This window comes from Manacus candei, unplaced genomic scaffold (assembly GCF_025592945.1).
Source record: "Manacus candei isolate 608988 ecotype Guabito, Panama unplaced genomic scaffold, ASM2559294v1 h1tg000035l, whole genome shotgun sequence".
Lineage (NCBI taxonomy): Eukaryota > Metazoa > Chordata > Aves > Passeriformes > Pipridae > Manacus > Manacus candei.
Genome location: NW_026138083.1, coordinates 596,787 through 611,087, shown reverse-complemented (window position 1 = coordinate 611,087; position 14,301 = coordinate 596,787). Strand labels below are relative to the sequence as shown.

General features: G+C 42.7%; 1 protein-coding gene across 4 annotated transcripts in view; it reads left to right on the top strand.

The window, feature by feature from the left end:
- The window catches only part of RALGAPA2 (Ral GTPase activating protein catalytic subunit alpha 2), a 97,050-nt gene that overhangs the window by 6,159 nt on the left and 76,590 nt on the right, over positions 1 to 14,301 (top strand). For all 4 annotated transcript variants that reach the window (XR_007905435.1, XM_051792911.1, XM_051792910.1 and 1 more), the window contains exons 2-7: positions 497 to 607; positions 1,109 to 1,158; positions 9,962 to 10,019; positions 11,437 to 11,480; positions 11,919 to 12,093; positions 12,555 to 12,670. Coding sequence is in view for 3 of the 4 variants with exons in the window: in XM_051792911.1 (XP_051648871.1) it covers positions 497 to 607; positions 1,109 to 1,158; positions 9,962 to 10,019; positions 11,437 to 11,480; positions 11,919 to 12,093; positions 12,555 to 12,670 (554 nt within the window). In the remaining variant the exon portion in view is untranslated. The remainder of the gene's footprint in view (positions 1 to 496; positions 608 to 1,108; positions 1,159 to 9,961; positions 10,020 to 11,436; positions 11,481 to 11,918; positions 12,094 to 12,554; positions 12,671 to 14,301) is intronic.

Genomic DNA, 14,301 nt, shown 5'->3' with positions numbered 1-14,301 from the left:
AACTTAGTCCAAATTTTTGATGTAAGTTAAGGCTTCGGAAAGTGATGCATACCTGGATTGCCATTATTTAAAACAAAAGAATTAGAAATATGCTGTTTTCTGAGTTGATCTGTTTGCCACATAAATTTAAGAACCGGATTTGCATCCAGAAATCTTTGCTGGTGTTTGTTTTCTCCAGCAGTGCCTGCTTGTTTCAGTGATACAGAAGCTGATTGGTTACATGGTTGAGACTTGCCTCATTTTTTTTATTTTATTTTTTTTAATGGAAAGCAAATGAGCCAAAACCCCACTGCAAACTGTCATAAATTCAGTGAAAATGGACATTTCCCTGTTTTACTGGCAAGGATGGAATCACAGTGTAGTACTGAATATTCATTGAGGTCACTAAAATAGTTTTGTATTGCATTTATTTCATTATCTAATGCTAGATTTGCAGGAAAACAAGAATTTTCAGCATTCTGCTCATGTGGAATAACACTGTTTGTTCTCTTTTCAGATATTGTGGATGGAAGTGACCTGAAGCAATTTTTTGATAATAATTATTCACAAATTTATTTTATATTCTATGAAAACTTCATAACACTGGAAAATAGCTTGAAACAAAAAGGTAAGTTGTAGAGTTTTGCCAGCAGGTGTTGGTCAGGGTTCCCCACGTGTTGTCCAAAGCAATTCCATTAGAGGCTGTCCAATGATTATCCATATTTGCATCAATAGTTTAATGCAGCACAGTGTTAGTATTAATCACTTTAATTTCATGGCAGCAGAAGAGACGAACATGGAAAATCTCTCTCTGAAATGTCAGCAGCTGATACGATTTCTGAGTTCATTTTCATGGCTAAGTGTCATTTCAGCACAGAGCTCAGTTCCTGTGCTTTTACTCACGTGTCCTCTCACCTTCTTCTGGGGTCCTGCAGCTCAGGCTGTTGGGGTGAGACATGGTCAGAGCACATAGAGGCACCACAGTTTGGACATGTCTTGCACTTGGGATGTTGGATAAAGATGAAAAATAAAGTGGGTGACACCTTTGGTTCAGCTGAACAACAACAGCCTGATTTTGCTGTCTCACACCATGTATTTATGGCAGACAATATTGGTTTGTGTCTTGCAGGGAATAAATCACAAAGGGAGGAGCTGGACTCCATCCTCTTTCTTTTTGAAGTAAGTTTTCCATACTATGAAGCAAATTTGTATTTTGTCATTCTGTGTTTACTTAGAGCTTTGCAGTGAGGGGTGAAACCAGGTGTCAGTCACAGGGGAAAGGCAGAACAGAGCTGGGGAGGGTGTTCAGCTTTCAGATACAACCACCATTTTATTATGCAGTGAGAATGTTGGTGGAATGAATATGCAGAGTTGAGATGTTTTATCAGAGTGGCTTGGAAGTCCTGCAGTAACACATCTGTCCTGAGGAGCTGGGGCTGAAAATGAGCTGGGGGTCTCAGGATCATTTGGGGAGCATGTGATCAGTGGTTCCACAGCCTCTGTTAGGCTAAAGCTTTCAAAATAGTCTGTTTCTTCTGTTCTTTTTTCTTTTAATTAAAGAAGGTATTGCTTCTGTATTTTGTGGAGGGGCAGTTCAAACCAGCAGGACTGTTTCCCTCCGCTGTGTCAGTGTGAAGTTCAGCGTTATGTTTATTTGGAATGTGTCACAGCAGGAGTCTGGGCCCGGCTCCTCTCCCATGAAGGCATCTGTTATGGTTACAGTGTTTGGTCTTGCAGCACAAGGGAAATAAGAGGATAGAAGTTGTCAGCTACTGCACATCAGTTTAATCAGAGCATGTGAAATACTAATTTGTTAAACTTTTTTAGTTCAGTGGAGCATCTCTCACTTCCAGAAGCAAATCCTTCCCTCCTTCCCAGCACTGGCCATCAGAGCATGGGCAGTGTCTGGGGAGGAAATGTTACCTAGTTAACTTCTGCATAATCAAATTAGGATTGTTTAAATTAAAAGAAGAATAGTCTGGGATAGATAATTTTCTAAGGTACCTCTTTCATTAGAGTTATTAAATAAATATATTTTGGATGTGAAATATCCAGAAAATATCACTGAACCAGATGAAAGCCTAGCATATAAAAACATTCTTAGAATGCACACTGAAATTCTTAGCATAAGCTCTGCCCGTCTCTGTACACAGAAAGCAGTGACACTTTTAAATATTAATTTTTAACAGTTATTTAGGAAAATAATTGGCCAGATTTCTTTCTTAAGGTTTAACACACATCTTCTGTTGATTTCTCTCTATTTTTGTTTTCTTTATTTCTTTCTCTTTGTTACTGCAACTACTAACTTTTTATTTGTGTGTTGCATCATAGAAATGCCATCTTTGTTTATATTTTGGGTTATTTTTCTGTAGGGGTGGGAGGAAAAAAGCCCTCAAACTTTCAGTGGGACTCTAGAAAAGGAAGTCAAAACAAAAGTTAATTGTTCTCAACTCTTCTCACTCCCTCTAAAAAAAACCCCAACCCAAACCCTTTAGAAGTATGTGGTTTCATGGTTTTGCATTAATGAGTAGTTTGTAGTTGGAACGGTGTTTATGTTGATAGTAAAAACGATGCTGTTTAGCCTAATGTACCTGTAATGGGAAAAATGGCCATGAAAACGCTGACATGCAATCCTGGGGTTTGTGGTCTCGGATTCTCACTGTGATGCAGCCAGTTCATCTCCCTTTTCTTCTCCCTCCCTTCTCCCCTGGAACCATGAGACTGAAATCTGAACTGTTCTTTCTGCTCCTTACAGCAGTAGAGTCTGCTTTAGGGTTTTGCCCAGCGCAGTGTCAAAGATCATGAGCTCAAAAATGTGCCAGGTCAGTGTTTGGGGCAGGAGGAACTCTTCCTGCTCCTCCCAGCCCAGCAGGGAAGGTGTCACACCTGCACCGAGCAGTTAATGGCAGCTCATTAGTACCCTTTGATTGGGAGTGACATTTCTGTGGCCCTGTCACCGAATGGGAAATAGCTAATGCTGGCTCACCTGGTGAGAGAGAACAGCGGCATTCCTGGGGCTAAGAACTGCCCCTTGGGACTCCCCAAAAGCATCAGGAGAACATGCTGTCTGAAGGAGGAAAAACCCAAAGCTGTGTCTGAACTGGGGCTGCGGGGTCCCAGTGGGGGAGAGCTGTGTTACAGCCGGGTCACCGGAGCTCTGGGGAGCAGGAAGTGGTTTCAGGTATTTGTGTGGGGTTCAGTGTGATCCACTTCATGGTGGGGATCTGCTGGAGTGACCTTGCAGTCCATGTAAACTGAGACTGGATAAGGTATGCATTGGAGAACAGCCCAGTGGAGGCCTTGGAGCACCGACCAGGAACCCATCAGCATGAGCACAGGGCAGGCAAAAGGGAATGCCGAGGGATGAAACATTCACACCGAGCCAGAGGAAACGAAACTAATTGATTGTTAAGCTTTCCATATTTAATCTGATGTCAGTGGGAGCTGGGGGGGGGGGGGGGGGGTGCTGCATTCTCTTCTAATTAGCTAAATAGGTAATTACTTAGGATTAACAAATCCAGAGTCCGGGCGCTGAGTGTTAACAGCTTAAAAATCAATAAAAATATTTATGAGGGAATTGACTTTGCCTTTCCCAGCGGTTTGGTGGGCTCGTGCTGCTGTTGTGGAGTGACACCTAGTGTGTGTATTGGGCAACAGAGGCCTTTCCCACAAATCCTCTGGAAACTGCTTTAACTGGGCTGTAATTTGTGGATTTTTTAATTTTACCCATTAGCTACAGAGCTTGGCCACTCAGCAACAACATCAAACAGTGTGTTATTTAAAGAAGAAATGTTAATCAGAATGGAGGAATGTGAAGGTTTAACTGCTCATTTTGGAAAGTGCTTTTTTGCAATTAATATCACAGAATTCTTGGTTCTAACTCTATATTCTCTAAGGTGCTCTGGCCTTGTCTTTTTCCAAATAGGTATCTGCGAAATGACACAGCAGCTGTACTGTGTTATTTTTCCCTGTTTCAGCTAGAAACCCAAAAATGTGTGAACAACAAACTTGCTTGTTCTCTGCTGAGGTTTGGCTCTCTCCAGATTTGCAGTGTATTTGCAGAACAGGTTCCTATTGTTCCTCGTGTCCCTGTTCTCAGGTTTGAGGGCAGCTCTGAGCCCGGTGTGTCACAGACCTCACAGAAGGTGCACTACACTTATATCCATTATCTGGGTCCCATTACAGTGTTATGTCATCATCTGGTTGTGAAAGCTTGGATTTTTTTTTTCATAGTAATGTGTTTTTTTCTTGCAGCATCAGGTACTGATTCCTCTGACACTGCATTTGTTTTATCTCTAATGAAGTAAAAGCAGACTGATGGCTTTGATATCATACATAGCTCAATTTCTTCCCATTCTCTGTAATTTTGCTTTATTAGTGAAGAACAGCCACATCGTTTCTGTTGTGCTGATGGGGTCATCTGATTCACCCCACGGATTCAACACGTTCACTGGATGAAGTGCTTTATTCTCAGAATTTTTCAGATAGTCTTTCTACCATAGAAAAGCTTCCCAAAGCCACTTGTGGAAGTGCTGCTGTTGCTGAAGGTGTTTCAGGTCCTGTCAGCGTAGTTCAGCTGTCACTGTAGGTTTGGGGACAGCTGAGGTGATGGGGTGGGTGCTCCCACCTCCCACAGGGGATGTGTTTGCTGGAAGCTTCTCAGCTTGGATTTTTCTGCTTGTTTATTTTCTACCGGTGCACAGTAACGTAACATAAAGAGCCCTCATGTTTCGCACTGCACCGACACACCTTGGGCACAGACACTGTGTTTTTAGTCCTCCTAGTAATGCTCATAACTAGAGCTGTCAGAATATATAACTTTGGTTCACTCTGGAGTAAGACTGCTGTGGATATTTTAACTACCGAATTCTCCCAGCACCTTACAGGTGTCCTTTATAGAGACTGCTCTATGAATTAGCAGTATTGGTGCAGCAGCTTAAAACAAATCTCCAAACCAGTGTTCACTTTCAGCAGGTCATTTTCAATTTCATGAAAACCTGCATCAGTGAAACTTGGAGTACTTTTGGATTCCTAACTCTTTAAAAAGTTGCATTGGCGTTTTTTATGAATGTGCAAAAGGACACTCTTTTATATTTGTAGCATTACCTTAGGGTGGTTTGCTTGTCTTAGGATGTTGTTTCTAGTTACTTGCTACCTTTTGAACAAAAGTGAGTACAGTTGAATTCTAAGGAATTAAACTGTGTATTGAAACCAAACAATGGTAAAAGAAAGTACTTATAAAATTCTTTACAGGGAATAATGAAGTTGTTGTTGAGTTCCTGTTGCCACAGGTCCTGATTTCTCATTTCTTGGGGTTGCCCCTTTTATTTAACTTTCTTGTTGCTGTTTGCATTTCCCTCATGTCTGTACAGCTCAGTATCTTAATTTCCCCACCTGTAGGTTATCAGACACTTGAAATCAAGTTACCATTAAGAGTCAGAGCTTAAAATGCAGAGTTACAGCTTTAAATTCAGGTCATAGGTTCCTTTTCAGCCTTGCAGTGGGTTCCTGTGGAATCCCAGTGGGATTCCCAGTTGTGCTGTTCAGCCTCCAGTGTGTCACACAGACTTGGCTGGCTGACTCTCAAGCTCACTAGAGTAAAAAAAGGGCTTTTTTGTTTATAACAATAAAAGTGCTTAGAGCTCTTCTTTTCTACACATGGAAAACTACTTTTTTAACCATTTGCAGTTCATTCTGCCATTGTTCTGCTTTCATTTATTATTGCTCTTAATAAACATTCTTGTTATTCTTACAGCATTCTGTGGTAAATTCTAAGTTTCCTATGTTTGACTTCAGAGATCTTGTTATGCCTGGGGCAGTAATAAGTGCCCTGTGTGCTTTGGGCAGACATTTTCCCTCAGCGAATGACTGTGAATAATTTATTAACGCAATAAATGGAGGGTTCCATCATTTCAACTGAACTGCTGCAGGCACACTGACTCCACTGGGCTCTTGGCTTATCTGAGCTGGTGAATAGGAGCTGGAAAATGTCTAAATTGCTGCAGGTTTCGGTAGTTAAACACATTGTCCCTGCTGTTGTCACTGCCTCCAGGAGCGTTCAGTCAGCCGGGGCACCTTCGCTGGGGCTTTGTTACTGAGACCCAGGTTGGGAGCAGCTCTGGCAGCAGGACAGCCGTGCCTGTTGTCTCACCCTGTTAGTGGAGCTGGGAAACATCCTGGCTGGGGGATCTCGGGTGTAAGGTTTGGTCCCAGCTGTCCCTGCGTTGGGGCAGCACTCAGTGACAGGCACAAAGCTGCCAGTCATGGTATCATTCAACAACGGGGGCAGAAATAAAAGGCTTTTTAAAAGAAATTGCAGTATTGGTGAAGTCGGAGCAAGTCTGTTGAAATACAGCCTTGGTGGTTCTTATTCTACTGTGATAAAAGAGAGAGATCCAGCTTTCAAAAAGCAGCATCCTGTGTAAACTAAGATTTAAACTTAACATTATTCCTAGTCATGCAGGAAGTCCAAACGAAAAAGAACTATGGATAATCAGTTAAAAGAACTGACAGATACCCTGATGTGTTGATCAGTAGTAATACCTAATTTCTATTTCAAGTGTGCTATAATGGATTACCATATAGATGCAGCAAAGCACTAAGCATTAAATAGATCTATGTGTTTTCTGAAAAAGCAATATTATTTCACACTGTGGGGTTTCTTAAAACATTTCTTATTAGTGTACTCTGAAACTAGGAACAAGATGTCAATAGCCAGCTCGGATTCGCAGCGGTGTGGATGGCAGCCTGGGCTGGAGGGGAAGAAACCATCATTTGTTTGACAGGAATAGCAAGATGTGATTTTTAGAACACCGGGGGGTGGGGAGGGTGTAGAAAATATTGTTGGAAATGGGAAGTTGCAGTGGGAACAACTGGAGCTTGTTTGGGATCTGTGTTGTCTCGTGATGCACTCCAACCCCATCTCAGTGTGGGGACCTCAGTCTCTCAGGTGAAAATCACCAGTTAAATGTTGTGCTGCCTGGGACTGGGGGTTAACTCATAACCTGCAGTCACTTGTGTCTGAAGGTGTGGATTTTAACCATGGTAACATGTTTTGGCATTGCAGGAACAAATGTGGACTCTGAGTTTATATTTATTTATACTGACTGTGCTCTGCAGCAGAGCTGTGCTGTCTGCTGTAGGGAGCTGGGACACCAGCAGTCTGGGATGCTTTTTCAGGTGATTCATCACATCTTTGCATTTTTTCAAAATACATGTATTTATAGTTTTCCTGGTTTTGAAATGCTGAGAAGGAGAACTCATGGGAAATAAATGTTTCATGTTTTTGCCATATGGAAAGGTTTTGGGATATGGAAGCTTTCATCACATGAGAGCTTCTGTACTATTTATTTCAACCCTTGAATTGTTTTGGTTCAGTCACCTGACAGGGGTGTTGGATTCTGTGTTTTGTAAAGCAAAAAGAACAGTAAGGGTGTTGTTTTCTGCCCCAACCCTCCCAGCTTTGTGCAGTTTAGAGTTTAAGCTTGCTTTTGTTGTTGTCCTCTGCAACAGCCAGTGTTCCAGGCTTTCTCTGGGCACAACCTTAACTTTCACATCTGAGTGTCAGTGAATTTAAGGTCTTTTTCAAACGGGTCTTTATTATGCAGCTTTTACCTTATCAGCTCACACCTTGTCATAGCTGACTTTCTGGAAGTGAACTTCGTGTTCAAATTTAGGTGGAACTGTGTAACAGACTTAAACAATGGAAACAAAATATGTGCGATTCTTGTCTGGTTTTCCATGATAAATGTGCCAATGTGTGAAGGTTCATCCCTGCAGTGTATTGTGACACCTGAATCCAGCCCGGTTTTTGTTGCTGGTTTGTCCAAGTGTTTGTTTCCTGGGGCTTTTCCTTGCATGCCTTGGGCACACGGTGTGTGATGGGCCTGGCACAGACACAGCTCCCACATGGAGTGGCACTGCTCCAGGGGCACTTGGAGCGCTCCTGGCTTAGGTTAAAGCTCCTCTTGCCCTGTGCCAAGTTAAGTAAAGGTTAATGTCAGAAAATGTCCTGAGGAGTGGTGGGCTGCTAGTGTTTAATGTTTAGATGGATAGTGATAACTCTTTGTCCATGGATCCTGCAATATGATTGGCAGAAACCTGGTCCTTAACTAACAGGTAAAAAGCCCCAGTGTGAGTCATGGCCTCATTTTTAGCCAGTCAAATCCTTCATCCCAAGCCTGTTCCTCCTGCCCATGGAGCGGGGGGAGCCAGACCTCTGGCCACTAGCTCCCTGCTCCTGCAGTCCCTGCTGCCACGGTGTCCTGGGCAGGGAGCTGGGGCAGTAACACCAAAACAAAATACACTGGGAACATAGAAGGGACATGCCTGGTTTGCAGGTTTACTCTGAATAAGCTTCTAGAAATGCCCAGTACTCTCTGGGGAGGACGTGCTCTGGTAAGGGTGTGGAGGAGGAGCAGCCCCTCTGACCTGAGCTCTAGCTCCCTAAGCATGTGAACTTGTCATGACTTCCATCTTCTGCCATGGAGAAAGGAATGGTCCATTTCCAAGAAGACTATTCTGAGTGTTGTATAAAATTTCTGAAGCACTTGGTTGTCAAAAATAAAAAAGTCTGTCCATGTCTCAGGCACACTGCTGTCAGCAGCAGTGCTGACCCGTGCCAGCCAGCTCCCAAGGGTTGCCCACAGTGCCAGTTCCTGCTTTCTTGGCTGCAATGTTTCCTCCTGTGAGCTTTTGTGTGCAAAACACCAAAAAATGGCTCACCATTGCTCAAGTGACTTGCCATTCATTTTTGCATCCTGCATGTGGTATTTCTGAAAACTTAATGATGCTTTGTTGTGCAGAAGTTTGTGCCAGTGATTTTTGTTTGATAATGGCAAGAACTCTGTCTCAGTCATTTATAACATTGTTTGATTTAATTTGATTTCCAAAAGTAGATGTTGAAAAATAGTTTCCCCATTTAAATATATCTTCCTATATTCTATATTTCAGTGGGTGAAAACCTGTAAGATGCAGACATGTTTTTCTGTGGAACCTGTGTGGAACCCTGTCTATGTCTCTCCTTTGCCAGGTGGAGCAGCGGTGGGTGAGCTGTCCTGTGTGACTGCCTCACCTGCCTGCCAAGCCCTAGTCCTTACTGCCAGTAGTTTAAAAAAGGTGTCTGGGAGCCTGTTAAAGTCCTTTTAAAGCCATATTTACTCAAGTAAGACCCCTAAATAGTTTTGATTTATCCAGCTTATTTAACAGCATTACCATCCACTGAACTGACAAAGAAAGCATTTGGAAGCCCCAAGTGTTCTTTGCAACTAAGATGATAAGACTCCGTTCAGGAAAGCACTTAAGCGTGTGCTTAAATTGCTTTGCGGGTGCCCTGTAGCGTAACCAAACTGTGCGGGAATGGGTTTGACCACAGCCTCTCGTTGTGTTTGATCTGCCTTCGGGAGGATCAGTCCTCAACTCCAGAGACAGGCCACCACGGATTATTCCCTAAGTGCTTTATTAACTGCCTGTGCTGGGAATTCAATTAGTCTGGCTTTGTGTAATTTGGCTCGGTTTCCCTGAGCGGCTGAAAGCACAGGTAAATGAGCTCTCAGGAGCAGTAACTGCCCCGCTGTTCCCGGGGCCTCAGCCGGGGGTCGGAGCCCATTAGCTGATGGAAACACAGCCCGGAGCCGGGGGCTGGAACCAGAGCCGCGACAGGCTCCGCAGTGTCAGCCCAGGAGAGCTGCTCACGATGTCTGGGCTCTTCACGGGCAATGCTGGAGGGCTGAAACACAGGGGGAAGGGAAAGTGCTTCATCACTGGGTCGTGGTATTTATTCAGAACCATTCCCAGTGTCTTTCTCCACAACCAGAGAGCAAAGTCGTGGGCAGGAGTCCTTGTTGTGATAGGCATTTCTTTCTGTGGTATTCTGTTTATATGTATTACCATTTCATTTGTGTCATGTGTCTTCGTTTCTCTGTATCCTCTGATGACCCAGTTTATTATGGAAAATTTGACTATTTAGTTTTGTTTCCTGCAGAAAATATTGCAGCTACTGCCTGAGAGGATTTTTTATCGATGGCATTTTCGCAGTATAGGTAAGAAGAAATGGTTTAAAAACATTCTAGTGCAAATAAAATCAATGTTTTCTCTAGTCACTTCCCTGGTTCCACAAGCCCTGAATCCCTCAGCACTGCCCACAGAAATAGTACTCACACAGGAGACTTGCAGCTCAGCATTCCCAAAGCACATGGAAAAATGTTTTTGCCTGCTGCAACAGATCTGTGTCCCTTGCTTGGGGTGGCTTGGATTGCCTGCTTCACTTTTATTTTGCATGAATGTTATTTCAGTTTTTATCTTCTTGGATTTACCTGGCCCTCTTCCCTTTCTTCCCTTCCATGTGATGGAAGCTATCAGGATGAGGGGAATTTAAACCAACACATCTTTTCCTGCTTAGGTCTCCCTTTGGATTCACAGACCAACTCCAAACACTGGGATTCAGGAGTGCTGTGGATCTGTATGTGACTTGCAGATTTGCAGTAGGATGTCTTTGCAAGTGATTGCACAAGAAATGCCTGTTCCAATCCATCCCACCAGGGATAGATCCTGTGTGGAACTTGATCCTCTCTGCCTCCTGGAAATTCATCCTGTAAAACTTGGGCACTGAATAGGCAGCAGAAAGTTGTGCTTCCAACTGCTGCCAAAGCGGTCCCAACATTTTGTTTTGCTGCTTATTAAAGTAAATTTTATGGAGGGGTTCTGTTCCTTCTGAGTAGGACTTTTTTGTTGTGGTCGGGTTTGGTTTCCAGCACTGTCTCACCAGCTGCCTTGTTTGTCATCAGAACAAGGAATTGCTGTTGCAGAAGAACAATGAGTGGAAGTTAAAGGTCAAGGAAAGGGCTGTTGTCACATTTCCACTCAGCAGTGACAAAAATAAGAGGAGACATCTGCCTGACCACTTCATACTGGTTCAGCTGAGCTAGTCCAGAACAAATTGGTTTCAGTCAGTTGTTTTGTAGCTGATATATTCTTTGTACTTCTCTTGGGTGGCCATATTGGGGTAATTTTTTGACTGAGCAATTTTTTACAGCTCTACCTTGGGATTTCCTTTTTGCTTAATGTTCACGTGCATTAATGCGTGTTTTCTGTACATGTTAATTTCTATTTAGTATTGTGAAGTGGAGAGATCTGGAGGGAAGGAACCTGTTTAAGGGCTGTACATAATTCACAATCTTAGTATTTATGAAAATGATTTGAGACATTGTCATCTGACTAAACCCAAAGTACCATACTGGAAAGACACACCATAGTAAATCTTACTCCACTGATGATGACGGTGATTGTAACCAGATTTACTTTGGATTTTTTCCCCCTCGGTTGTCTTAAAACCCAGTGCAGTGGCCACAGAGTAAATGGCATTAAACTAACCTTTTCTGGAGTATTTTTTAAAAACCATTGTGGTGGGAGGGCCCGTTCTTTGTGTCTGATAGTGCCTATTTAACTTTCCTAATCCAGGGTCAATTCTGAAGAAACTTTTGCACACTGGAAATTCTCTCAAGGTATTTCTTTGTTTTCATATTCCTTTTCACTTTCATTCTTATGAAGCATATCACTTTGCAGCTTTTCAATATCCGTGGTTTTCAGATTGTTAGGCTTTGTAATTTTACTTACCTTTTAGTTGTAAATCTTATTATTGCGATCCCAGATTATTTTAACATTTGTCTTCTGTTATTTTGCTGCTTTAATGACCTTCGTAAAGTTATCCAGAGAAGGCATAAATAGATACTGCTTAATGCTTCATTTTTTCAGTTCTCTTTAGCATTAAGTATACCGTATTAAACCTAGGATTAAAATAATAATATGAACACCCTGGTGTGGTGGAAAGACTTCCTAGCACCTGGCTGGGGTGAAAGCTCTCGTTCTGCGTGTTCTGAACCGTTTAACCACGTTACTGCACTTAGTTTACTGTCTTTTCCCACAAATCCATCCCCTCTCAGATAAGATGTGAAGGAATCCGGCTGTTCCTGCTCTGGCTCCAAGCCCTGCAGACGAACTGTGGGGAGGAGCAGATCCTGCTGTTTGCCTGCCTCGTGCCCGGCTTCCCCCCTCTGGCGTCCTCCCGGGGCCCCTGCACCCTGGAGAGCCTCATCAGCCCTCCCTGCCCGCCCGACGGTGAGTGGGGACACTGCTCCCACCGGGGCACTGGGAACGTGGCATTCCAGGGGGGATGCATTTGTCAGGCTGCTCTGCTTGGTGCAGCTGTAGAGCCACCTGACTGTCAGCCAGAGCGGTCGGGGTTGGTTGTTTGCCTGTTGGTTTGGGGATTTTTTAATTGAGAGGCAGCAGTAGGAACATGTCACTGCAAAGTAAGCAGGTGTGCAGGTTTCCAGCTCGTTGGTTCACCTGCAGTGGCTGCTGCTGTCAGTCCTTCGAAACCACAGGGAATCAGGTGCCGGTGCCACCCTCCATGGGATGTGGCAGGACTTGGGGAAACGCCCAGTAGCTACTGGACTTGGGTTTTGTGCAGCTTAGTAGTGCATTAACGGGTATTTTAAATTTATCTTTTCATAGAAAATTCTTTTATTTCAGTATTTTCATGTTTTCATGTTTACGTTTAAAACATTTTGTTTTAGCTAAGATTTTTCCAGAGGAAATAACCCCACTTTTGCCAGCTGTCTCTGGAGAGAAAATTGCTGAAGACCAAACCTGCTATTTTCTTCAGCTTCTGTTAAAATATATGGTAATCCAGGTGAGGAAGATGTGTGTTTGTAACCAGTAATATCTGGGGGATGTACTGGTCACAGAATATGAATTCTACACTGTATCTGTACAGAGCTGGCTTTGCCCCTCCCGTGGAAGAAGCTGCTCCTGCACTTTATTAGTCTTGGTTTTGAAAGGAAAATCATCCCATCTTGGTTAAAACCAAGATGTTTTAACCAAAACATCTTTGGTTAAAATAAGAAGTTTGTCACATTTGTGATAAGAATGTGACTTGCAGGAAACTGACTATTTTATGTGCTTGTGATTTCATTTAGAAAATTGATATGGGGTAAAGATGAGATTTGTTCTCTTTGGACACATACCTAGATGAAAAGAAATGTAGAGGACCACTGGAGGAAGAGATAAAAAGAGATGGCTTCTAAAATTTCTTTTTTTAAAGGATGCAACTATCATGTACATAAATTTAATTAGAAGTAGATCAGATGAATCTGTACAGGAAAGAAATTAAGATAATGTATATATTTAAAAAGTACAAATAAAGCAATATTTGAAATAAAGCAGAAACTATATAGACAATGAACATTAAAGAGCTCAGTTTAAAAAAATAGATTATAATTAAATACTTTGACATACACTTTTTAATATCAAAAGGCAAGACCAAAGCGATATTTGGAAGGGATTTTGTCATCTTGAATATGTGCTTTATTTTGAAAAGTGACTGTAAGAAATTATCAGCTTCCTCCACAGCACCCTTTGTTTTACATATCAGAATCTCACAACTCCAGTTAAAAATAAAATTTCAGTCTTCCTTTTTTACCCTTTTTCCATGTTTGGGATCTAAACAAACCTGACTACACTGTAAATCCAGTTGCACAGTGGTTCACCCACGTTTATTAGTGTTGCTCGTTAGTGGGGAGCAGAGCTGGGCACTACCCTTGCTGCAGATGAGCTGAGATTCAAGTCATCTGATAGAAGTGCAGAGTGATCCCTTGGAGCCAGAACACAGATCACATCTGCATCTTTGAGAAAGTTTATACCTGAGGAGAATGTACTGTATCATTTTATTTACATCACACTCGTGATGTTTATTTACATTGCAAATAACATGATACAAAATCTCAGCAGTCTTGTATTTTACGAAAGCAGGGCAGTGCAAGTTTCCCACAGAATCCCAGCATGGGTTGGGCTGGAAGGGACCACAGTGGCTCCTCTGGTCCCACCTCCCTCCCTGCTCCAGCAGGGTCGTCCTGGAGCACATGGCACAGGAGTGTGTGCAGACAGGTCTGGAATATCTCCAGTGAGGAGACTCCACACCCTCTCTGGGCAATCTGTCCAGTGCTTGGTCACTGCATGGGAAAGTTCTTCCTCATGTCCAGGTGGAACTTCCTGGGCATCAGTTCCTGCCTGTTCCTCTCATCCCGTTGCTGTCCCGAGCAGAGCCTGATCCAGCCTCTGACACGTAAACTGCAGCAGTCATGTGCAGCTCATCTCAAACTGAAGGTGTCTTAAAATGAAAAGAGTAATTCACTGTCAAAATTTGTCATTCTATATAAATATCATATATGTTTATATTATATATAAAAGTAATATATAAATATTTCTGATAGAAGTGTAGCCCAGAGTAACTTCTTTGGAATTTACATGTGAGAAGCAAATTTG